This window comes from Ipomoea nil, unplaced genomic scaffold (genome assembly GCF_001879475.1).
Source record: "Ipomoea nil cultivar Tokyo-kokei standard unplaced genomic scaffold, Asagao_1.1 scaffold0188, whole genome shotgun sequence".
NCBI classification, from domain to species: Eukaryota; Viridiplantae; Streptophyta; class Magnoliopsida; order Solanales; family Convolvulaceae; genus Ipomoea; species Ipomoea nil.
Genome location: NW_017616616.1, coordinates 547,637 through 574,008, shown reverse-complemented (window position 1 = coordinate 574,008; position 26,372 = coordinate 547,637). Strand labels below are relative to the sequence as shown.

The following is a 26,372-nucleotide window of genomic DNA, read 5'->3' as shown; positions in this document are numbered from 1 at the left end:
ATTCGGTGGGGGTGGGGGTGGATTTAGAAAAAGTCCACCCGATGCGGGTTGGAGGTGGGGGTGGGTGGAGAAAATATAAGGTGGGTCGGGTGATGGATGTAGCCCTCCCCGACCCACACCCGACCCATTGCCATCCCTATCCTATCCTATCCTATATATAATAAAGCTATATAGTCTTGTGAAAATTGAATGTTGCATTTAATTTTCACAAGACCATATGGCTTTTAAGATGTGAAAGTCTTGTGAAAATTAAATGGGCTTTAAGATGTGAAAATTACTTTAAGATTTGAAAATTAAATGCAACATTTAATTTTCACATCTTAAAGCCATATGGCTTTTTTTTTTTATATATATATATATATATATATGTAAGGAAGGGGGAAACCCAAAGAACAACAAAGATTATGCGTTACAAGTGTTACGCCAAGTAGGGATGGAAGATGCATCGTCCTCTAAAAGTCCTAGTAATTCTACAGGTGGATTACTAATACTATGGAATCCTTTAGCATATCGGTGTGAGGTTCTGGCTAGGAAGTCAGCCACCTGATTTTGTTCCCGGGCAATAGATGCCACATGCCATACTTCAAAACATCGGAGTTCTTTTTTGCATGCTTCTAGAATATTGTGCATCACAGTAGTAGGAGGAGAGCTGTTATTCATATACTCCGGTATCATTGTAGCGTCGCATTCAAAGAGCACTTTGTTGAAACCCATATGTGCTGCAAGTTGGATTCCTTTTAGTAGAGCCCATGCTTCTACCTCCGGTGGTGAGCAGCAGCCAATGTTGTGCACAAAGCCATTTATCCATTTTCCAGCTTCATCTCGAATTACTCCTCTGCTTCCTGCCCTTGATGTAGTGGGGTTAGCAGCGCCATCCACGTTAATCTTTACAAAGCGTTCTTGTGGTTTAGTCCAACAAAGTTTAATCCAAGGGGACTTATTTTCTGTAGCACCTGGTCTCCTAGCTCTTGCAAATGCAGAGGCCACTTCTTCAACTTGGGATCTTATCCAGGCAATTTTAAATTGGAGAGGTTTGCTGGCAGAGTTGAAGATGACATCGTTCCTCCACTTCCAGATCCACCACGCAGTAATAGCAAAAATAGTGCTTGTACTAATCGGAATTCTGCCATCATGTCTTCTTGAGATTCCTTTATCTAACCAAGTGGCGAATGGGAGGTTGCTAGATAGCTCAGGCAATGAAGGAAGAATTGCGTTCCATACCTCTGCAGCAACGGGACATTTGCGAATCACATGGTCTGAATCTTCAATTGTATCAGGACATCTCCAACACTTATCACAATTCGTGAAGCCCCTTTTGGCCCTGTTTTGATTTGTCATAATCCTATCATGTTTCAAGAGCCAGATGAATAAACGAATGCGGTTGGGCACTTTGAGCTTCCAAACATTCTCCCAGTTTGCCTCTGTTATGGGAAGAGCTTCTCCAATCGCGATGTTGTAAGCGGAGCTTACCGAGAAAACCCCTGAAGCTTCTTTAGTCCAATAAGGGCAGTCATTCAGATCTTGTTCCTCAGCAACAAGGAAAGCCATATGGCTTTAAGAAGCATGCATGCAACCCCAAAGTCCATAAGTTTGAAATTAATATATAGCATAGCTATGTGGCTTAATATTTAAGATTGTTGATGTACATATTGAGGACGACGGAGACAAAGATGCGTTATTCGTGGATTCATCGGATACTATCCAACAACACTCTCCAACTTAATTAACGTGAAGTAGGCTTAGTAACATTAAGATTATATTCTCGAATTATTAGTTCTCAATCTTTTATTGATTACACACTTAATTCGATAGTATTTGGAAGAAAAAAATCAATGTTCTAACTAAGATTGTGATTTTGGTCTTTAAAGGTCAATTGTACGTTGCTACATCTAGAGTTAGAAATCTCAAAGGTCTAAAAATTTTGATCCGTGGTGACTCTAAAATTGTAATTCAATTACTATTGTAGTTTACTAAGTTCTTAAAAATTTATAATATTAAATACTATGTACTAAATTTTTAATATAGTTTAAGATTTGTAGTAATCACCCACCTTAAATATTATTTTAATTGTAAATATATTTATGTTCATAATTTTATCATAAGAATTCACACATAATAATTATTAAATAACAAAAATTTTATATATGAATAAACCTCATATAGTGTATATTTTTATAACATATTTTCCGTGCATCGCACGGGACAAATACTAGTTAATCATAATCATAATTTATAAACAAGAAAATTAGTATAACCTGGTTGACCGTGCACTCTCATTCATTATGCGTTTCAATTCAAAAGACCCTTTTTAAAAAAAAAAAAAAAAAAAAAAGACTAATATGATTAGCATTTTATCCTTAATTTGGTCGTTTTGATACAAACAATAATTAGTTTGTGTACCGTGTACAGTACAAATTTAAATGTGTCTCCTATAATTATGTCCCACTCAGGACACCTCTTAGTGTAATTTTAGAATATTTTTTGTTTGAGTTTTTTCCACTTTTGGTCCCACGAGTATGATATTATTTCCACATTTAGTCCTTAACTATCAAAATTTTTAGATTTGGTCCCACGATTTTTAAAGGAAAAATTATAAAAAATGCCCCTCTATAATATGGCAATTATCAATGTCACCCCTGAATTATGAGTGGTGTAAATGTTGCCCATCAATTATCAAAACGGTGCACATATAGCCCCTCCCGTAACGGGCCTGTGGTTCCCCGTTAGTGTACGACACCGTTAAGTCGGAGTAAATATGTAATTTAGTTATTTTTTCCGTCCCTCGATTCGAAGTACCAGCGATGGACAGCGGTGGGGAACCACATGTCCGTTACGGGAGGGGCTATATGTGCACCATTTTGATAATTGAGGGGCAACATTTACACCACTCATAATTCATGGGTGACATTGATAATTGGCATATTATAGAGGGGCGTTTTTTACAATTTTCCCATTTTCAAATCATTGCCACATTTGGTCCCTGACTATTAAAATTTTCAGATTTGGTCCCACAACTTTTAAATCCTTACCACATTTGATCCCCAACTATTAAAATTTTCAGATTTGATCTCACGACTTTTAAATCTTTGCCACATTTAATCCCTGACTATTAAAATCTTTGCCACATCATACAATTATTATTCAATAGTCAAGGAAGAAGAAGTTCACGCAAAAAAAGTATAGAGGGCTACTAGAAGTTGCAACTGTCAATAAATGACTTTATATAAAGGCTTAGGGACTAAACAAACGATCTCAGACTCATTTCCATTCCAAAATAATGTTTATTTTACGTACTTATCTTCATCTTCTACTCAATGGCCATGACTGCCTATGTACGTGTGCTTACAATATACATAATAAAGAATTCCAGCTTGGTTTAGTCTAAAAAGGCTCATGATTTTTACTGTTTTGATTTTCACGTTAAATCCTTGTGTCCTGCATGCTTATTGCCTAATTCCCTGCAAATACCTTATCACCTTATATCATTCATTTTTTCTATGTAGAAATCTATTTTCTCCATCAATATGTAACGATTCGTTGGGGTTCATGCATGAATTCAACCTAGTTGGAATCTATTGTTGGAACAAATAGCAAAAATGACATTGTAGGTGAATATTTTGTGGTACAAATATTGTGAGGTTTATTTCCGGTTTGGGTTTAGTCATATAATTGTATGCTCACAACAAATATTGGGTGGATGAGAAATTGATTATCAAAGTAGACTCATTTAAGTTTGAAAATTGAGGTGGAATGGCTTATAAGTAACATTTGTCGCACATCGAAAAAAAAGAAAGGGATTTGCACCACTATATATACAAGATTAGAGCCTTTTAGAAAGAGATTTAATAGTAGTATAGCATAGAGCTCACTCTCGCGCATTTACATCTGGATTGTGCGACAAAAGCCTAACACACTATATACAGTGATGTCAACAGTCTGCAAGAGGAAGCGATAAAAACCTAACACAACGCTGCAGGGCGGCGACAAAAAAAATAGTGATGTCAATAGCATAAGATATTTGGAATGTGCGACTGTAGGGTGACGACAAAAAAATAGTGATGTCAATAGCATAAGATATCTGGAACGTGCGACTGCAGGGCGGCAACAAAATAAATAGTGATGTCAATAACATAAGATATTTGGAATGTGCGACAAAAACCGAACACACTCCCAGACAGTGATATCAGAAACCTAACACACCGCATATAGTGATGTCAATAACAGGTGTAGCTAATTTAAATCGTGTCCTTTTTTTGACAACATGATAAGGCAAGCGTCTAGTTATAGTTGTATGAGAGCATGATCCAAATTAGCTACACTTGCTACTCTTTGTTGTATTGACATCATTACTGACTTTAATTATATGACGAGTATCTCATGTGTATACGTCTACAATTTTATAAATATTTAAATAATCAAGCATCACACTTGTATTTCAAAAACCGAACTAAATTTCATTAAAATCTCAGCTCTAATCGAGTAAGTGCTTCATTCTAGTATCTTATTCCACCCCTATAGTTTTTAACTTCATCTTCTTTCTTTTTTTAAAGCGTATTTGTTCGCTACGATGAGAACTAAATGAATTGTATTGAGTAATGTAATTACAAAACTATATATTACAAGTGTATATATAAAGAGAGAGTCTCAGGGAGATTGGGATACAGAAACATAATCTAACTCAAATACATAGAGTCCTAATACTCCCCCCCAAACACAAAGTACAGTAGTGACCTGTAGCTTGTCTCTAAGAAAAAATAATCTAGGACCAGGTAGGGCTTTAGTAAATATATATGGGTGATCATATGAGAATCACCATTCCCATGAGTACATGATAACCAATATAGTGCATTAAAAAATAGAGCTTTAGATGAGTTCTGTTGGGTGAATTCAACATTCACGTGTGCATATGGAGCATGTGTTGTGTGCAAATCCTATATTTGCACACAACACATGCTTAATATGCACACATGACTAATTATGCACACAACACATGCCCTATATGCACATGCGAATTACTACAAGAAAAACAATTTTTAGCGACAAAAAATTAGTGACGGGTAGAAAAACCTCTCACTAAATGTATCATTTGCATAGTTTTGGTGAGAGTTAAAAATTACTCTAGCTAAATGTTTATAATTTAATGACGAAATTTTATTTTTATTTTTATATTTATTTAAAAAGTATACTCTCGCTATTGATCAAAAGATGTTATTACCCTCACTATTGATATGTGAAAATTATTCCACTAAAATTTCATTCCCACCAAAACCTTATATTTGGGCGCCCAATTCTAATCTGCTTCTAAAAAAAATTGAAACCCTCAAGTCTCCAAGTCTTGTCTTCTTCTCGCTTCCTCCAGTAGTCCAGGCGATTCCAGGCAAAGCCGACAAAGGGCGACGAACCTGCTGACGAGGGCTCCGCCTCCCCTGCGATAGCCGCCGACGAGGGCTCAGCCTCCCCTGCGATAGCCGCCGACCAATTCGTCCACCGCCGGTAAGTGTTTCTTATTATCTTATTTTCTAATTTTTTTGGCTGTGTTTCTATATGCTGACGAATCCGACGGGCGACGAAGCAGCTGCTGATGACGACCGACGAAGAGGGTTTCGCCTCCCCTGCGATAGCCGCCGACCAGTTCGCCCACAGCCGGTAAGTATTTCTTGTTATCTATATTTGTTATTTTTTAAAAAAATTTGACAATTGAAACTTCAATTGATCAGATTTATGTTACATTACAGTTTTTTGATATCCAAAATAATGAGTATGGCAGTTTTTCATACAATGAGAGTACTCCTTTACTATGATTTGATGATAGTCTATTATATTTCTTAAGATTGTTTGTCCCATGTTGGGTCATCTGCATTCCTTGCTTTCATTTTTATTTACCTCTGATGTTTGTTAACAGGAGTTTGGTCATCGTGTTAAGCTTACAACTCATATAAAGTTATCAAGTTCCATGATTTTGTGAAATCAGCAGTTGTAGAATTCTATCCTTTGGGTGGTGACCCTCGGGTTTTATCAGAATGTAAGAGCTCCTTGACTTGCATGTATTTTATTTTATGTTTGTGTTTAAGTTAGTGTCTAAAGTGGTTGTGATCCTGATTTCAATTACCCAATTTATTATTTGTCAGTTCTGTTGTAAATCATGAAAATGCAATTATTGTATTTTGTAGTAGAGATTTTAATTTGGAAACAGACAAAGTATCATGGTTATTAAGCCCAAAGGTGCAATCTGGAAAGTCCCTCACCAAGCAATTATTGCAAATCCTCCTGCATATGGTACTAACTCTTGCTAACTTTAGTTCCTCAGCTTCTTTAGATTCTAGTTGATTTTTATCTTTAAATATTCACTACTATGCTCTAGAATCGTTGGTGTACTTACTAATAAATCACTATTTGACATCTATACCAAGTTGTGGCTTAATAGTTTATGTCTACACCAAGTTGTGGCTTAATAGTATTCAGCATTTGATTAACTGTTTTCTGAAAGATGTCATTGAAGAGTATTAGGTAGTAGTGTTTGGAGTTGCGGAAACAAAAAGATGCTTTGTGCATGCAATTTCATGAGTATTTTAAATGCCACATTTTCTATTTGATTAATAGATATGAAGCTGCTGAACTGGCTCATCTTTATGACACTTTTGACCAGAAAATTCAAGGCCTCAAGGTAGCAAGGTGTAATGTGTATGGGAATCCTTTGGCAATGCCCTTGGGGAATGGGATGAGAGGGGACAGTGTGTTTCATTAGCCTTCAACCCTATATTTACTTATATATCATGTGGATCATTTCATTTATTTTCTCTGCCTTGAACTTACACTTTTTAAGATGATGCCTTACATGTTTCTTTAATAGGCAGGCCGACGTCTGAATTTCTTCATCCATTGGCTCATGTACCTCAGAGTGCTGGGTTCTGGATAAAATTCCAGTCTTCTGCATTAAAAAAATTGTTTGAGTTCTCTAAATTCTACTATTTGTTGCCTAACATTTCACTGCATATCAGTCTTCTGTATTAAAAAAAATTGTTTATGAGTTCTCTAAATTCTGCTATTTGTTGCCTAACATTTCACTACTTAATCCAGCTTTTTTATATACTAGTGGACTTGCTGATAGGGTGGGGTATAAGAAGTTACATCAGTGACTTCTGAAAAAAGAAGCTTAATCTTACTCCAATTGCATATTTCAGTACATACCATGGATCAATATCTCACCTACCTACTGGCTATATATGGAGCCCACATGTTGTGCCAAAGCCACAGGGTATGTTTGATCGTGTAGGTGCTGAACAGTGATTACTTTTAGGCATTAATTGACGATTTTTTACATTTTTCCCCATTATATTTAACAACATAATCTGGTTTTTAATTCCTTTATTTGTTATAGTTTATATTCTTAATTTTTGTGATTCATTTTAGTTGTTTCTATATTGCCACTATTGCCTCTCGTTGATGTTGGTAATTAGTTTAGAATACATAAGGCATAGAACTGAATGATTAAAATTATATCACTCTTTCATGTTCAAGGTCAGTACAATAATGATTTTTTGAAGAGAAAAACAGTAAGAAATGTTAGTTGCTCCTGTCTCTAGTTATGCTAATTCTGTTCTCTGCTTCAATTAGTGCACATTTTGCAGGATTTTCAGTGGTTTGTAGATGTGCAGTCTCCTGCTTACCTAAATATTTCCTCTATTAGGTATCATTGCTCTTGAAGGACAGTTTCATCGAATCTTTCCCCTATCGAGATCAACCTTTTATGGAGTAACTAACTTATATTATTTTTGGATTTCATTGTACCAAATGACCATATTTTTGTTGTTGCAGAGTGCTTAGAACTCAAGATATTAACATTGTTTCTTTTGACTTTAGTATTAAGGTAAATTACAAATTTCTATTACTTTTACGAGTATATGTATGTATATAAGTTGTGACTTTTGGAAAAGTTTTTGTTAGATGACTTGAATGATCTAGGTGCGTATCAAGTTATTTGTTTATTTATTTATTTATTTATTTTTGTATTAGCATAAGGTTATTACATCCTCTTTCAATATTCTTATATTTTGCATTACAATGTAGGTAACTTTTACTGACAATGTGCTTTTGGATGATGTAAGTTCACTTCATTTGTTTATATTGATATGAAATTTATTTTTCCTTTGCTTTGAATATTGATGCTTTTTGTTTAAAATTGTTAGTGTTATGTTGTGTTGGAACTAGCTTCATGTCATTAAGTTGTCTCAATGCATCAGTTTGATATGTATAGTGGCATTTATATATACATACATCAATAATTCACAATTACAAATTATTATTTATTCAATTATACTGAGCATATTTTTGTTGGCTATTTTTATTTACCAGGTGACAAAGCTATTGATGAAAAATGGCATACCTAACACTGCATTGAAGTAGATTGGACATTTTTGCTTTGGGTTAGTTTTTGTCTAAACTAAAAATGTTTATTTGTACGGTCTCACCTTTCAAAATAGCCAATAGATACATTATTATGGCTATTTGTTAGCTATAATTATTTTCTGCCTTGATGAAGTCTTTTAATATATTGATGAGTTTACTTTGATTGCATTATTGTTACAATTTTAAATTGTACTAATACAATATCTATAGTTAATAGCATAATATCTATGATAAAAAAAATGTATTACAAAAGTTAATATTGATTGAGCAACAACAATTATTCAAATTAAAATTAAAAAAATATTTGATAATAAAATATAATATTTAGTGACAGGCAAAATCTAATATAATGAGAGAAAATTTTGTTAGTAAATAACAATATTAATAACGGGATTCTTCATCATTAAAAGAATAGATGAGAAGAAATTATGTTAGTGAATAATTTTATTAATGACGGGATTCTTTGTCACAAAAAGAACATTTTAGTGACGGTAAATATATTATCACTATAAGCTCACTAATGATGGTATCATATCCCGTCATTAATTATTTTTAACCGCGGAAGCTATAACGGCGGGTCGCGACGGTAAATTTCCCGTCATTAAAAGTCTTTCATGATGGGTTTTGACTCTTTAGCGACGGTTTTACTTCTCACGAATGAACAATTTTCTTGTAGTGAATGTTGAATATATCAAATTAATCTCATCCATAGATATATATTTTTTTATATACCATATTGGTTTTCATGTATTCATGCGGATGGTGGTTCTCATATGATCATCATCATATATATGTTGATGGAGATATTGAAAATGGTCCAATGATGGAGACATGTGGTCTGGGAACCCAGAGTTCAGGGTTGAAGAAAAAGGTCGGGTCGGGAAAGAAAGAAAATAGAAGTAAAATGACAAAAATACTCTCATTAATTTACCAGCCTATTACTATTTTCCACTGAGATTTGGCGAGAGTGACCAACCACTGTAATTTGTGAGTAATTCTACATGGACTCTCAATTTCTATTCACATTTTTCACTCCTTATGACATGGCATGCTTTGATTGCTTAATTTAATAGGTGTCGTGATGTTTATCCATTCCTTTTTTCTTCTTCCAATCAAATTTGAACACAAGTTGGAATAAAAGTTATGAGTAGGTTTTTGGTAATCCATAAAGTATTTTTTGTAATTTGTCTTGTCGTTGAATATAGTTGAAAATAAATTCCAACTACATCCAACCAAACACCTCGTCAATATTATTACTACAATTGTCTCTTTTACTAATTTACCCTTATAATGTTTATCCATAAATACACTCTATACCGATTACCTTTCTCCTATGTTTCATTATAAGTTTATATCATAATGCGACAATAAAACTTTGGATGTGTTTGGTTCGCACATAGGAATCGGAATCGGAATGGGTATCAAATACTTGGTAATGATAATGGATTTTGGTGAAAGTATTTAACATGTTTGGTAGTAGGGTGGAATGAGAATGGTTACTAATAGTAGTGCTTGAAAATGAATAAGAGAATGAAACCCTTATTGTATTTGGGTATGAGTTTTTCAATTGATGGGGTATTCGAAACTCATAGTAGTGTTCTAAAAACCTATCAAGCAAACAACAACAATCACTTTCATACCCATTCTTATGGGCAAAACCCACCAACCAAACACACCCTTTGTATTCTCAAAATGAATCTAAATTCCCCATTCCCTTGATTTTTTTCTCTTAATATTCACCTCCTTGTATGACAATATATGATTGATTGTTTTCGTATTCGATTAAAAGTGACATCACATTCATCTTAAGGCTATCCTCAACCCTGAAATTTTACCACAGCTAATACTCTCGCACTTTTAAAAGTGGGTTATACCGCTACACATCAAATTTGCAATCCGTTCACTATTTCTTTACATTAATGAAATTACGACTCATTTTCAAAAGTGGATACACATTTCAAATCACATTAAAAAACTAGTATATTTCATCAATATTATTATTATTTAAATTATTAAACATGATTTAAAAATGACCAAAATTATCTCTCCACACATGACATTGTACTTTTGCCACACTTTACTTGCAAGGATTTCAAGCCACATCATTCTCTAAAAAAAAATCAATAAATAGTGACATTAATTACTTATGCCAACAATTCTCTTACTTTTAAAAGCGTGTCATACTTTCATATCACCAAATTCATAATTTTTTTTTCTATATTTTTGTAATACTCTCTCAATTTCAAAAGAGACCTCACATTCACATCATATGAAAACAAAATAAATAAAAAAGAAGTACAAAAGGTTGTCACAGTTGCCGCGACAACATTTTGTCAAGGTTGCGAGTTTGCAACCTATGCCATATATATTTAAAAAAAAAAAAAAATTCTCTCTCCATGTCAAGTTGCAATGGATGATTTTGCGGGAATAATTATAACATGAAGATAGCCTAATATTTGTACATTAATGTGATGTTATTTGATTGAATTTATCTCTAATTGATTATTATCGCAATTTAATGGACCAAAATGCTCAATTTAAAAGTTAAGAAGTAAACTTGATATGAACACCATACTTGAAGGAACTGATATTAACTCATTTAAAGAATTGATTACTAATAATTTAATGAGGATTTCAGGATTTCTTTAATATTAATAATATACTCCGTAATAGCATTAAAAAAAAAAATACTCCGTAATATATTTGATGAAGTTATATTATTTAAACTTTTAATTGAAAAAACAAACAAAAAACAGATTAATTTTAGCAAATGTTAAATATACTCATAACACTATTAACGGGACAGTAAAAATGGGAGTGGGACAAATGTTAAAAATAATTATCTCACTTTTTATCCATTTTTGTCCACCACTTGACACTATTCATGAATTATTGTATTCAAGTAACTTATATATAGCCAAGGAACTATCGGCCGTTATGACGGAGGCACTTGCTTGCAAAGAGGCGCTGTCTTGGCTTAAGGATCGGGATATCGGGATGGTAGATCTTTTAACAGACTGCTCAGAGCTGCGGAATGCATTATACTCAGGCCCAACGGCTAATTTGTCCTATATTGAGATCATTGTGAATCAATGTAAGACAACCATATCATTATTTACACATTGTTCTTTAAGTTATATTTCTAGAATACTTAATTTTCATGCTCATACTTTAGCTTCGTTAGCTTTCGATCAGGAAGAACCTATGTACTGGGACTCTGTCCCTCCTGACTCTATTGCTCAGTTTATCCATTAATACACCACTATTATTACTTTCAAATATATATATATATATATATATATATAGCTAGCCAAGGAACTTATGATCTAATGACACAAAATTGCTCTCTCATATAAGAAGTTGTGAGTTTGAACTTCAGTAAAGGTGATATTGACTGGCATTGCATTGTAACAGAGTTAATAGTACTAAAAAAAAATTCAAACTAATAAACAAAAAATTCACCATTATACTATAATATTAAATAGCATTTTTATTATTTTATTTAAAATAACCCCATTACAATTCATTCTTAAAGAAAATGCTTTCTACCCCTTATATTATTTTTCTTCTTAAATTCCCTCATAACATGATTTATAATCATTAAGTGCGCAGAAATTAACCGACTCCACCCACTATTAATGAAAGACTAAAGTATCTAATCAATTAGTGACATGTAAAGCTATTAAAGTATACAATTTTAAACTTACGAGGCAACAATTTTGAAAGATGAATATATGAAAAAAGCTATTAAAGTATATCATTTTAAACTTACAAGGTTGTAATCTGACAAGATATATATAATGTGACAACTACATAAAAACACTATAATAATGATATGGACATGATTATTATGCAAGTGTATGACAAGGATCCAATGAAAAAAAAAAAAAAGTACGATGTGATAATAACAACATAAAAATAATATGGTCATAATTATTATGCAAGTGTATGACAAGGCTGCAATGTAACAAGAATATATAACGTGACAATAACAACACAAAAATTATATATATATATATATATATATATATATATATATATATATATATAAAAGTAATTTGGTTAAAATTATTATATGGGTGTATGATGAAGTGGTGTGACAAATTAAACATACCATACGAGGACATAAAAGTACTAAAACATAATCGAAAAAATAATCTTTATGTGGAAATAAGATTAAAATTCTATCCAAAAATGGAAATAAGATTTAAAAAATTCTTATTTGGAGAAAAATGATACGGAGTAGATCATATTCAATGAAGGATCGAAGCACAAGATTCCACTTCACCACCCCATTATTTGCTATAAAATGAATTTGCTAGCTAGTTTAGAAAACCGGTAACACTCATTATTACTACCATGGATTCCCAGCTGCTATTACCAATCTCTCCCATCGCGCCCATTTCTAATGGCGACGGAGGACAGATGGACCGCAAAGGCGGTTGGAAATCCGCCATTTTCATCATCTGTAAGCTCCACCTTCTGATCCTAGCTAGCTTCGTATATATTATACAATAGCTATGCAATTCTGCGAAATTAGTTCAGTTTTAATTTATTTTTTGTTTATTGCAGTTGTGGAGATGGCGGAGAGATTCTCCTACTACGGCGTCGCCGGAAACCTCATAACCTACCTCACCACCGTCCTCGGCCAGCCGACCGCCACCGCCGCCAGGAATGTGAACACTTTTCTCGGCGTTTCCGCTCTTTTCCCGATTATCGGCGCTTTTCTCGCCGATTCCTACATTGGTCGGTTCAAGACCATCGTCGTTTCCACCACCGTCTATATTCTGGTACAATACAGTTTTTTTTTTTTTTTTTTTTTTTTTTTCAACTCAATTTAAACGTCAGTCACTCAAACTGTCTCGCAATTAGCTAGAGTGATAATAAATTTTTGAAAGAAGCTAGAGTGATAATAATGAAAATTGGAAAGTGTATAGTGTGCGGAATATGTGATGCCATTTTAGCCACCAACAATTAAGAATTACTGTTTTTGGATGTTCAGATTAATTAACATTTGTTATAAAACTTAATGATTGTGGACATTATGAGAATTGATTGTGTAATAGTTAAATATTTATGTTTATTATTATTGCTTTCTGCTACAAATGTATATTATATATATTGTTGTAATACGTAGAAATAGGTGGTGAATAAGAGATTATCCTCCTTTCTCCTTGTCTATTCTGTATATTCTTTCAACAACATTAATTTTTTTCCGAGATTGTATCACATATTATAAATAGTCATTAGTAACACAATTGGAGGAAAATTAGGAAGAAGTTACAACTAAACTAGTCTACGAGAATATTATTAAAACTAACGGTGCGGTGGCTTAATTTGCAGGGGCTGGTGATGTTAGTGGTGGCGTCGACGGCGGCGCTGCGTCGGCATAGCGCACTTTTCTTCGTCGCGCTTTACACTGTAAGCGTCGGGGAAGGAGGGCACAAGCCGTGCGTGCAGACGTTCGCCGCCGATCAGTTCGGCGACGACCTGCCGGCGGAGAAGGAGGCCAAGAGCTCCTTCTTCAACTGGTGGTACTTGGGGATACTCGTGGGCACCACCCTGGCCATCCTGGTCGTGGTTTACGTCGAGGATTACGTCGGCTGGACCGTGGGGTACGGAATGCTGGCAGCCGTCACCGTGCTTGCGTTGGCAGTGTTCCTAGTCGGGAGTAGGACATATGCCAGGGAAGCTCCGGTGGGGAGCCCGTTCACTAGGGTGGCGCATGTGGTGGTCGCCGCCATCAGTAAGCATGGCCTCTTGGAGGAGCGCGACGGCCGTGGTGTTTGGTATGGAGACGACAAAAGTGGCGGCGGCTCGGATCGTGAACGACTTTGGACTCGCTCTTTGGCACGTACCAATCAATTTAGGTATGTCGATCATTCTTCCTAAAGGCTGAACCCCAACCCTAAAGCTCCCCACACCCCGACCCGACAGAGCATTTGGGAGGATGTAAATCATGGTGACTCAACTGAACATGAACCACAGAGACTAGATCGGTGTTCACTGCGCACAAGGAACCCCCCTCACTTTGAGAGGTTGTTCCCACACTGTCGCTGGTGAGACTCGATCCCTGGTCATTCTTCCAAAGTTTCACCTCTATGACCAGTTGAGCTACACATGCGGACTTAGGTATGTCGATCATGCTTTGTCGAGTCGGAGTGTGAGGGCACTTAAAGTTGGGGATTTAACCTTTTGTGTTAAGGTATGTGGATCATGCCCCAAAATTAATTAATTACAATTATTAATACAAATATTAAATGGAAAAAAATCCTATCAAATCCCTGCGATTTGTAATAATATTTTTAGAAACTATACAACCAAATCTCATTTTTTTAATATATAAATTATTCTAACACGAATCCCGTCATTAATTTAACATACTACATTAAAAAAACACTTATACATGTGTATGAGTTAATATTTGATATACTGACCTATATAGTTTATAGTTCGTAAATCACACGGTGCTTGTCACCTATTGTCTGAGTAATAAGTTTATGAGGTTATGAGACCGTAGCTTGTGAGAAAGTAAAATTCAGTAAATGGAAAATATTTTTCATTGAGGGGGAAAAAAGCGTAGCTTTTGTTTCCGTCGAAACCATATGCTTGGTTTTTTAAAAAAAAAAGTTTTAATAAATAAAACACTAAAGTCAACTCAGCTGCCACGTAAGTAGGTAACCTGATAAAATTAATGGTAACCTGCCATCAGGTGAAATTGCATACATTTGGAATGTTAGTGGTCTAATTGCACTCTTTTTTTTTTTTTTTTCATTCAATGTCCAATTTGGACCTTATTACTTTACAATTTCAAAATACTTTATACCCACTATTGACCAAATGGTGGTGCAAATAATAACACCCTTGTGAAATCAGCGTGCTTTGGTTGGGCTGCTCCGATTGCTTTAATTTCCTCGTTCAATTATGTAGTATTGAACAAAAAAACTTTATTTATTTCTTGTTACATGTCACCATTGCATCAAAATGTAACTTTGGAGGAAAATGACATTATTTATATTAAGTTGTGATTTAGTTATTGTAATTATTTGGGGGAGTTTTTGCAGATTCCTAGACAAGGCAACAATCATAGACGACACAGACGCCTGCAGCGAGAAACGTAATCCATGGCGGCTTTGCAGCGTGAGCCAGGTGGAGGAAGTGAAGCTCCTCCTCCGCCTCATCCCCATATGGCTGAGCTGCCTCACTTTCGCCGCCGTGATAGCCCAAGAGAGCACTTTCTTCATCAAGCAAGGCGCCACATTGGACCGATCCCTCGGCTCCTTTCATTTCCCGCCGGCGTCTTTCCAAGTCGTCACCAGCGCCACAATCCTTGTCTCCGTCGCCCTCTACGACCTCCTCCTCGTCCCCGCCGCCAGGAACCTCACCGGCCTCCCCTCCGGCATCACCGTGCTCCAGCGAATCGGCGTCGGCCTCTTCTTCTCCACCGTCACCATGGCGGTCGCCGGTGTACTTGAAACCAAGCGCCTCCGTGTCGCGGCGGAGAACGGCCTCCTCGACTCCCCCACGGCCACTCTCCCGATGACGATCTGGTGGCTGGCGCCGCAGTACATCCTCACTGGCCTCAGCGACGTCTTCACTGTCGTCGGCCTCCAGGAGCTCTTCTACGACCAAATGCCCGTCCAGATGCGCAGCACCGGCGCCGCCCTGTACCTCAGCGTCGTCGGCGTCGGAAATTTCATCAGCGGCGTCCTCATCACGATCTTCCAAGGAATCACCGCCAAATCCGGACACCAATGGCTCGTCGACAACCTCAACAGATCTCATCTCAACTACTTTTACTGGCTTCTCGCCTGTCTCGGCGCCGTAAACTTCTGCATTTATGTCTACGCCGCAAAAGCTTTTGTGTACAAGAAAATGGAGGCTGCGGCGAAGGTTTGACAAGACGACAAACGACGTATTAATGCATATGTAACCTTTTATGGCTGAAAATTACCATGAAAATGTTGTTAACTTGACAACTAGCTTGTAGAAAATTCTTATATTTCCAAAATGGTATTATGGATATGTTTTTGGCCGGTATTACATTCAAAAAACAAAGCATGGATAGATGGTATCACATTAATCATAATCATAATTTATAAATAAGAAAATTAGTATAATCTACTTAGGTTCTGTTTGGCAGAGCTTATTTAAGAGCTTATAGCTTATTTTAAGTTATTAATAAACTATAAACTCTGTTTGATAATGTTTCTAAAATAAACCCCTAACTTAAAATAAGATCTTATTTTGGAACGCTACCTTAAGTAACGTTTAAAAATAAGGTCTTAGCTTCCTAACTTTTTTTTCCATCTTTATCCTTATTAAAGAAATGACATAATTTATCCTTCCCAATTAAAACCTTTTTCTCTTCTCTTTATCCGCAATTTTCACCACAAATATTATTATTATTATTATTATTATTATTATTATTATTATTATTAGATTTGCAACAATATTGTTACTTCATTATGAGATGCTAGATCATGATTATGCTAAAAATTTTATTTCAAAATGTTTTTTTTTAAAGACGAAATGTTAAATTTTAATATGTAAACAAACTAATTTAAATTTTATGAAAATGTCCTTTTTAGTATTTTTACATTTATCAGCTTATTAAAAAGTTAATTTTACCAAACACTTTCAATCATAACAGCTAGCTTAACAACTCTTCAGTTTTCAACTCCGAGCTTATAGCTTTTCAGCTCCTAACTTATAGTTTTTCAGCTAGGTTTGCCAAACAGAGCCTTAGCATAAGTAACCGTGCACTCTTAGCTTATTCATTAAACGCTTCAAAAGCTCCTCGTATGAAAAAACTAATATGGTCAGCACTTCGTCCGTTAATTTAATCGTTCCGGTACGAACAATAATTAGTTTGAGTATGGTACAAATTGAAATGTGTCTCGTATAATTATGCCCCATCCAATAAACTTCTTAGTGTAATAAAAAAAAAAATTAGAATATTTTTTTTTTTGTTTAATCCATCACATTAGGCTTCTAGAGAACAAGTGAAGTAATGGACCTCTCAAGTGGGGATGGCAAACTATTGTGTAGGCCATGATCCACATAGTTATATGGACCATTAATGCAATATACATTTTTAATATATTAAAAATATATTACTTGTGTACTAAATATTACTAATATATAAAAGAATTATGTATTTTTAAGTAATATATACTTTTAGTATATTAAAAATGTACATTTTATTTATGAATCACACAAATGTGTAGAACATGGTCCACAAAATAAGGATTCAGTAGGGATGTTTGTGGGACCATTTTTGTTACGAATTGCCAGTGTTCAGTTCCATGCTTCAACGTGAAACTTGTGAGAGAAAGTTTCAATTCCAGTTTCTTGAACGGGCAAGTAGGGATGAAAAAATAATAATTTGTTTCTTGTATATATATAATATTTTGAATGTTACTAGCTCTATTACATTGTAGTTTTCTCAATCTACTGAAACACAAAGAACCAATAACGCCTCCACTGAGGCTCAAACTCACAACCTTCCAAATGGAAGTCCAACCCGGGTACCATTAGACCACATAGTCTTGGTTTTGTTTCTTGTATATAAATTTTAAATAATAATTTAATTTTAAATTTATTATTATTTATGGTTTTCACTACCAAATGACAATTGAAATTGAGGTGTCAAATTGGATTGTTATTATTGAACTATAACTGTAACAAAGCGTTTGGTTGGAGAGATTTTAAATTCCCTTCCCACTTAATTCCCACCTAATTCCAAAGGCCATTAAATTTTGTAGTTTGGTTGGAGGGAATTGCAATTCCCCCATTTTTATGGAATTAAAGTCCCATGTCCCCTCCTTGGATTTTAATTCCTGGGAAAAAAAAGATAGTGATGAGTCAAAATTACCTCTTCATTTTTTTTAACCTAAAATTAATGTCTAACAACAATAATGGACATTTATGACTTTATACTACGTATTCGCTTTCAATTCCCATGTATACCAAACATTGGAATTGAAATTCCCAGTAATTCTATTCCTGTCAACAAAACACTGGAATTTAAATTCCCACTTTATTCCCAATAATTCAACTCCCATGGAATTACAATTCCTTTCCCACATAATTTCCCCCCTCAAACCAAACGCCCTGTAAGTTCATAATTATAAAATTATATATTTATAATTTTTGAACATTATATTCATAATTTTTGAACTCTATATTTACAATTACAGAACTATATGTACATAATTATAAAGCTATATATTCATAATTTTTGAACATCATATTTACAATTATTGAATCTCTATATTAATAATTACAGAACTATGAAAAAGTATATGAACAGATACTACAATGTAATAGGGCCAGTAACATTCAAAAAAATTACAGAACTATATGTTCATAATTATGTTCACAATTCTATGTTCATAATTATAAAACTATATATTCATAATTATGAATAGTTTTAAAACCGTGTCCATCTTGCAAATTGGACACGATTCCACAACACAATTTACCTGTCAAATTGGATTGGGCTGATATGAGCCAAAGGAAAAATGACTCGGCCCATGATGAATAAATTGTGGAAACGTCACGAGACTACACGAGTACGGCAATTTATATCCTACACCACGGCGCGCGTTGCACTATGCGCCCAGATGCAAAATGACGTCGTTTTTTTTTTTTTTTTTTTTTTAATTTCCCGCCCCAGTGAATGGCAGTAGTTTTTTCTTTAAAAAAAAAACCCGCTGTTCAAGAATGTACATAATGTTATACTAGAATACACTTAATTGTATACATGAATGTACATAATTAATTAATTATATAACAAAATATACATACTCTTTTTAAAAGATCATACACATAATCTAACATAATACATAATAAACATAAACTTTTAACATAATACACATCAACTATTAACATAATACACACAAATTTTCTGATTCGGATGTACATAATTGTATAAAAAGAATGTACATAATTGTATAAAAAATGTACATAACTGTATGAACCAATACACATAACTGTATGAACATATACACATAACTGTGTGAACAAATACACATAATCCCAGCAACTTCCTACCGCGCCTCCCAAAACGACGTCGTTTTGGGAGGCGCGCGGCGCACAGTGCTATGTGCGTCGTGGTGTAGGGTATAACGATTGACACGAGTACTATTCGCAATTTTTATTTTAGTGAGGAAAGAGGGCAAATTATGCTATGGAACCGTGCCGGCACAGTTCTACAACGGCGTCATTTTCAACGAAAACGGCGTCGTTCTAATTAAAAAATAATAATTTGTTTTTCACTTGCCGTTAACGGTGTTTCTTTCTTCGCAATCGCACAGTTTAGAAATCTGAAATTGTGAATCTACTGTATTTAAATTATAAATCTACAGTATAAAAATTATGAATCTACAATAGTAGGCTCGTGAATATGTGATACAGTTATATGTTCATAATTTTATAAATATATGTTCATAATTTAGAGCTATATGTTCATACTATGTTCATATTCTCAATTGTTGAACTCTGTATTCACAAATCACTTAACTATATGTTGATAATTTGATAATTATACAATTTAAAAATTATGAATCTACAGTACATATATTATGAATCTACTGTATAAAAATTATAAATCTACTGTATAGAAATTATGAATCTACGGTATATAAATTATGAATCTACAGTTTAGAAATTATGAATCTACAGTATAGATTTTATGAATCTACAGTATAAAAATTATGGAGGATAACGATGTCACTAACGACACCGATACTTAACCACATGAAAACAACGTCGTTTGGAACCGTACCCACCTTGCAAGGTGGGCACGATTCCACAACATAACGATCTATGAAAGAGAGGCTAGGCCACAAAACTATCTAAGTCTAGGAGTGTTTGCACCACCAGCATCTTGAGCAAGAACAACTGTCGAGTCCCCCGGATGATTGTCCAAGACCCAGGTGCCACTATTGTTGCTTTGCGCTAGGTTCGCAAGGAAATCGGCACATTTATTCCTTTCCCAAAAAGCTACAATAGTACTATTCGCATTAGTTAATTGTTAAAATGCTAAATTTGTTGATTTCTTACACAGTATTATTTTAATTATATTATAGGCTTAATATATATTATTGTTCTACTGCGCCAATTTTGTCCATATTTGTATTATTTTCTTTAGGCATAAGGGTCAAATAGCCCCTTTACTACTCAAGAAAATTCAATTAGCACCTTGAACTAAAAAGACATTCAATTAATTACTACAAGTCTTTATAAAATTTCAATTTTTATTTTTTTTCAGATTTATATGGATACTAATTTAATGGTAAAATAAAACTTTGTATTTTGAATTCTAATGCTCTATATCTTTATAAAAACAATAAAAAAATTGTATCTAAATACCTAACATTTATTATTATTATTATTTTGAATGTATCTATCATATGATTATCTATCTATTTTGTTTTGCACTGGGACTTGAACTCACAACCTCTTATTGGTGCCATTGAACCATAAGGTCGTTGGCATTTTACCATTAAATTAGTATAAATATAAACCTACAAAAAATGAAAATTGAATTTAAAAAAAAAAAAAAAAAAACTTGTAGTAGTTAATTGAAAACTTTTTCAGTTTAGGGTGCTAATTGAACTTTGAGTAGTAAAAGAGGCTATTTGACCATTATGCTTTTTCTTTATATATGCTAGCAAAGATTATATTGAGTGAAATCAAAAGAAATTAAGGCTTAATTGCAAGTTGAAAATATGAATTTTAGATCTTTATCCGCGAAACGATTCAGGGTTAATATATAAATGTAATACTTTATACTAACAAATATAATAAAGTTTGTTACTTATAATAGAATTTGTACTACTGCAAACAATACACTTACAGCACGTTTGGTTCACGGAATGAATTTTGAGGTAATAGGAATGTTATTCCATAAGGAATAGAATAGGCAAGGAATAGAATAGGATTTGTATTCTATTGTTTGGTTCGCTGAAGGAATAGACTTTAGGAATTATATTACAGTGTTTGGTTGATTTAAGGAATAGAAATGAAATATGTTTTAAAAGACATAAATACCCTTATAAAAATATGTGATGGTGGCGATGGTGACGATGGTGATGGTGGTGGTGGCGGTGGTGGTGGCGGTGGTGGTGTTGACGGTGACGGTTGTGGCAGTGGTGGTGGGGGCAGCGACGGTTGTGGCGGTGGTGGTAGTGGTGGTGGTGGTGCTGCTGCTGTGTGGTGGTTCTGGTGGCGGTGGCGGCGGCGGCGGCGATGGTGGTGGCAGTGGCGGTGGTGGTGATGCTGGTGGCGGCGGTGGCGGTGGTGGTAGTGGTGGTGGCGGCGGCGGCAGTGGTGGGGGCGGGGGCGGTGGTGGGGACGGTGACGGTTGTGGCGATGGTGGTGGTGGCGGCGGCGGCGATGGTGGTGGTGGTGGCGGCGGCGGTGATGGTGCGGTGGTGGCGGCGGCGACGATGGTGGTGATGGTGACGACGACGATGGTGGTGGTGGCGGCGGCGGTGATGGTGGTGGCGGCGACGACGGTGGTGAAATAGGATAAATTTATATATATGATAAAAAAAATTAGGTTAAAGAAAGGGGTAAAAAAGGAAATAAATTCTAAAATCTATTCCTGAGCGTTCAGTAATAGGCTAATACCAGGGGGGCCCTAGTAATAGCTATTACCTTATTTGAGGTAATAGGCTATTACCAGGAATATTATTCTTGGTAATAGAAATGGTTACCAAACAACGGAATAGGCCTATTACTGGGAATGCTATGCCATTCCCGGCCTATTCCGTGAACCAAACGGGCCATTAGTTCTCACGTTAGGTGTTGTGTTTAGGGTTTCCCTAACTTCTGGTTTTAGGGTTTTTGGCACGTGGGTAGCATGCGATGAGTAGTTGTTTTCATAGCTTAATTAATTAGTTTCTCTGTGGATTTGTTTACATTTCTGCAAGTTGCTCTGTTGGTAGTGGGAGGTTAGTTAATTTGTCAGTTTGTTGCGGTGACCGGTCATGGACAATTTAACATCACGGTGGTCGGAAATTACGTTAGTGGATTAGGAGACGGGATATGACCATATGAGGCGATGCGTAGGGGTCAGCATGTATGGGTTGTCGTTGGCATATTTCTGACAAATAGTTTGAAGCTATGAGGAATGTTAGTATGGCGTCCGAACATAGTGAGGAGAAAGTGTCTAATCATATAGCTGCTTGTGGGGGAGAATTCCGGGATAACCCGGGTTCGATTCCCACAAGTGACGATTCCCTTTGGGCCAGCTTCTGTGCCTCCCGGAGCGAACCGGGTGGACCTGGACCGTTAAACGGACAGAGAAAGACCTGAACCACAGTGTGGTTTATACCAAAAATATAGCTGCCTATAATAATAAATTTGTGTCTAGGGTGGGCAAATTAAAGAGATCTTGTTGAAGGGGGTGACTGGCTCGCTCAAGTCATGCCTATGTTTGCAATGAGTGTCTTTCTTATGCCTAAATCCTTTTGTGAAGTGAGGCATTAGAGCCAACGATGAATATAATAGATTTTGGTGGAAAGGTGGGGATGTGGTGTGCATTAGCTAGGTAGCTAGCTTGGGATAAGCTCCATATTATTCCTAAAAAAATATGGTGGATTGGGTTTTTGGTAGTTGCATTGCGTCATTGCTAGGGATTGGAAACAAGGTTAGAGACGATTAACTAACCTGAATTCATTGCTCTCTCGTATCATATATGCATACAAAAGGGCTGATTGCAACAGGGGTTTGGGTGAGAATTGGAAATTTTAGGAATACCTTGGTTTAGAGCAATCCTTGGTTGATGTATATGGATGTCAATTGGGTCAGTCCACTAGGTTTTGGGCTAGTCCTATAGGGTTGTTGAGTTTATTGGATTGGGTTAAATGATTTTGTTTTGTTTTTATTTAGTGTTGGGTTAACCCTACTCTAAACTAGGAACTATCGGGCTTATCCATCGGACTAAATCAATAAACTAAAATTGAAAAATGCGAGTGAATATCCACATTCAGTGGAGCGGGATAAGCTTTAATAAAATTATTTATTTCATCCAAAATAAGTTAAATTTAATAATTAATTCCAATTCAAATCATTATTTTCAAATTTCAATTCAAAAAACATAATCAAGCATTAAGAATTAAACCTAAATAAAAGTAAATGAAATAAAGATTTAAAATATAAATAAAAGAAATTACTTGAAGAGTTGCAGTTGGCGATCGTTGTTGTCTGCAGTCCGCAGCCCGCAAGTAGTCCGATCCGTCGTTAGCAATCTACATTGTCGCTTCGCAGGTCATCGGTAGTGAGGAATTGAGCAGTGCCGACAGAAATGAAATAGGAGAGGTTTGACCGCAACACACTACGCTTTTTTCATTGTTTCGTGGAAGGGAAGAAAAAAACTGTGCACACAAGAGTGGCTAATTAAAGTGGCACCTCCAAGTTTTGTGGAGAAGAAAAAAAAAATTCACATGTACTAGAGCAGCCAAGAGAGTGCTTATGAGTTATGAGGAAAAGGAAAAAAAAAAACAAAACAAAACAAAAAACAAAGAAAAAAACCACACACACATAAGTAGCCAAACGCGTGCGTGCAATATCCATGTATACACGTGCATTGCACGCGTCTATTGGGCTAGTGGAGTTGTCACTTGCTCTACTTTTAAATATTATAATTATTTTCAAAATAAAATTTTTCTTACAAAAAACTCACTCAAAACCCCTATCAATGAGAATGTCGTAGACTCATCCAACTCAACGCAACAGAAGAGTGTAAAAAAATAGAAATTACTCACTCACCCTACTCACTCTTACAAAGCTCTAAAGAATTTCCGTTCTTCTAAGCTTCTAGTCTCCTCACATATATTCTTCTTCTCGTCTATTCCAGACACTACTGATTAGCTTATTAAATTCGACTTTTTCAAAATACAAAATATTATGATCTAAATTAATTATCTGGGCACACTTTTCAAGATAATTCAATTATTGTGGTACTGTGTTACGATTTATACTTTACTTGACACGTCAAGTGCCACTTATATTGATGCCTCAAATACCCAACATACTAAACTTTATGCTTTGACTGTTGCACCCACTACTGACTATCTTATTAAATTGGACTTATTAACTTGATTGATATCTAATATTTTATCAAATATATATTATACAAATTTATCAAATATATATTAGCAAGGTAAAAAATGTTATTTTTTTATAATTAATATTTTATTATAACTAATGTACGAACATTGTCATTTTATCCCTTTACATAATGTATATATATGAGATATAAGTACAATTATTTTATCATTTTTATAATTAAAATTAAAGCATAAATAAATAATAGTACTTTATCAGATTTTAAATTTATGATGATTTAATATAAAAAGTTTAAAAATATATGTATTTTCATTTTATTTTTTAATTTGATCCATACATTTTGAATTTTTATATAATTTCAATCATAATGAAGTATTTGTTTCCCAATAAATTCAATGTAAAAAAAAAAAATCATATTGTACAATACATATTTAATGAAATATTAGCACTTGAGCGCAATCTCGCTCTCGTGTGTCCGTTGATATCAAGTCAATTGTTACGTCAAAGCTATTTAGGTAGAACGAGAGTAGGTACAAAAACAAATATTTGTTTTTCATTATATACTATTTAAAAAAATCAAATTGTACAATACATATTTAATGAAATATTATATCAAGCCATTTGTTATGTCAATGTTGCTCATGCAAGTGCAACAATCAAATTCAGAAAATTCAACGGGTTCAACGCGGGTAAGTACAAAAATAAAATTAATGGTATTTTAACGTGTCATATAAAATAGTACCCATAACATATCACTTGAGGTATCTTGAAAATTCGTGCCCTATAATTATTTGTGAACCAAAGTATTTTGAAAAAGACTGTATTTTAAATTGAAAGATTATAACAATAGACATTGAATGATTCAACCAATACTTTAATCGGAAGCGCTAAAATACTAACCTGATCCATGAGATATTGATCAAGTCTTTAGCTCTTTCTTCTTCCAAGTTTCTTTCTGCAGGTTTACAGAGTGTTTCCCTTTTCCCTCAATCTTTCACGTTTAGTTTTCAAAGTGATAGGATAGAAAATAGTTTATGGCCCTTATATATTACCTGTTAAACCATAACAGCCATTCCAATATTAAATATTGGAATTATGGCAATAATGGGCCATAAACCCATACCATTAAATAGGCTTAATAGCCTCATTGAAAGCCAGAGAGATTGGAATAATAAAACATTGATCTGTTACATATTTTATTCCCATTACCTATCACAATGGATTTTAATTGTCCAAGCCACTTAATACATGGGCCACAATAACATTAGAATAAAATATTCTAACATTCTCACACTTGGCCCATGTGTATCATTGATGGACTAGGATAATTTTAATTTGCGAAATATCCCAAAAGATTAATGAACTTTTACTTAAATTAAAGTTAGCTAGATCATGACGATCGCACGTTATTTGAACAACATGTTCCCTTCCATGCATCATAGGTCAACTTTAATTTCAATACTGACAACCATGAGTGCAAACAGAGATATAACATTAATTGAATTCAATTAAGTCAATATATATATATATATATATATATATATATATATATATATATATATATATATATAACATAAAACTGAAAATAAACTTACAATAATAACAAGGCTCTCTCTAAAATTTCCATACTCTCCACATGATAGGAGAAGACCTTCGATGTTAAACCTTTGGTCAAAGGATCAGCAACCATAAGTTCAGTTTTGATATGCCAAAGATACTATCTGTTTCTATACTTCTTCTTTAATTGACAAGTATTTTAATTCCATATGCTTAGCACCTTTAGAGTACTTGTCATTCTTGGAGAAGAACACCGCTGCGAAGTTGTCACAATAAATTCTCAAAGGCCTAGAAATACTATCAACTACTCTAAGCCCCGAGATCAA

At 34.6% G+C, this 26,372-nt stretch overlaps 1 protein-coding gene and 3 long non-coding RNA genes across 6 annotated transcripts; 3 read left to right on the top strand and 1 right to left on the bottom strand.

Moving 5' to 3' along the window:
• Nucleotides 1-604: 604 nt before the first annotated feature.
• LOC109180385 lies at nucleotides 605-25,636 on the bottom strand. The gene is made up of 3 exons (XR_002054069.1): nucleotides 25,551-25,636; nucleotides 1,707-1,710; nucleotides 605-614 (listed from the first exon to the last, which is right to left on the bottom strand). It is a non-coding gene; the product is annotated as an uncharacterized LOC109180385 (long non-coding RNA).
• LOC109180369 lies at nucleotides 5,272-7,705 on the top strand. Of its 3 annotated transcripts, XR_002054057.1 has the most exons (4): nucleotides 5,274-5,646; nucleotides 5,903-6,022; nucleotides 6,171-7,255; nucleotides 7,615-7,705. It is a non-coding gene; the product is annotated as an uncharacterized LOC109180369 (long non-coding RNA). The 3 variants fall into 3 exon arrangements; XR_002054056.1 differs by having other exon boundaries at nucleotides 5,272-5,646; nucleotides 5,903-7,255; XR_002054058.1 differs by having other exon boundaries at nucleotides 5,272-5,646; nucleotides 5,903-7,255; nucleotides 7,629-7,687.
• LOC109180380 lies at nucleotides 7,767-8,547 on the top strand. Its single transcript, XR_002054061.1, has 3 exons — nucleotides 7,767-7,867; nucleotides 8,068-8,100; nucleotides 8,353-8,547. It is a non-coding gene; the product is annotated as an uncharacterized LOC109180380 (long non-coding RNA).
• LOC109180358 (protein NRT1/ PTR FAMILY 5.4-like) lies at nucleotides 12,750-16,325 on the top strand. Its single transcript, XM_019329887.1, has 4 exons — nucleotides 12,750-12,874; nucleotides 12,979-13,196; nucleotides 13,750-14,276; nucleotides 15,471-16,325. Exons 1-4 carry the CDS (start codon nucleotides 12,766-12,768, stop codon nucleotides 16,303-16,305), a joined length of 1,689 nt encoding a protein of 562 aa, XP_019185432.1. The 5' UTR covers nucleotides 12,750-12,765; the 3' UTR covers nucleotides 16,306-16,325.
• Nucleotides 25,637-26,372: the final 736 nt, after the last annotated feature.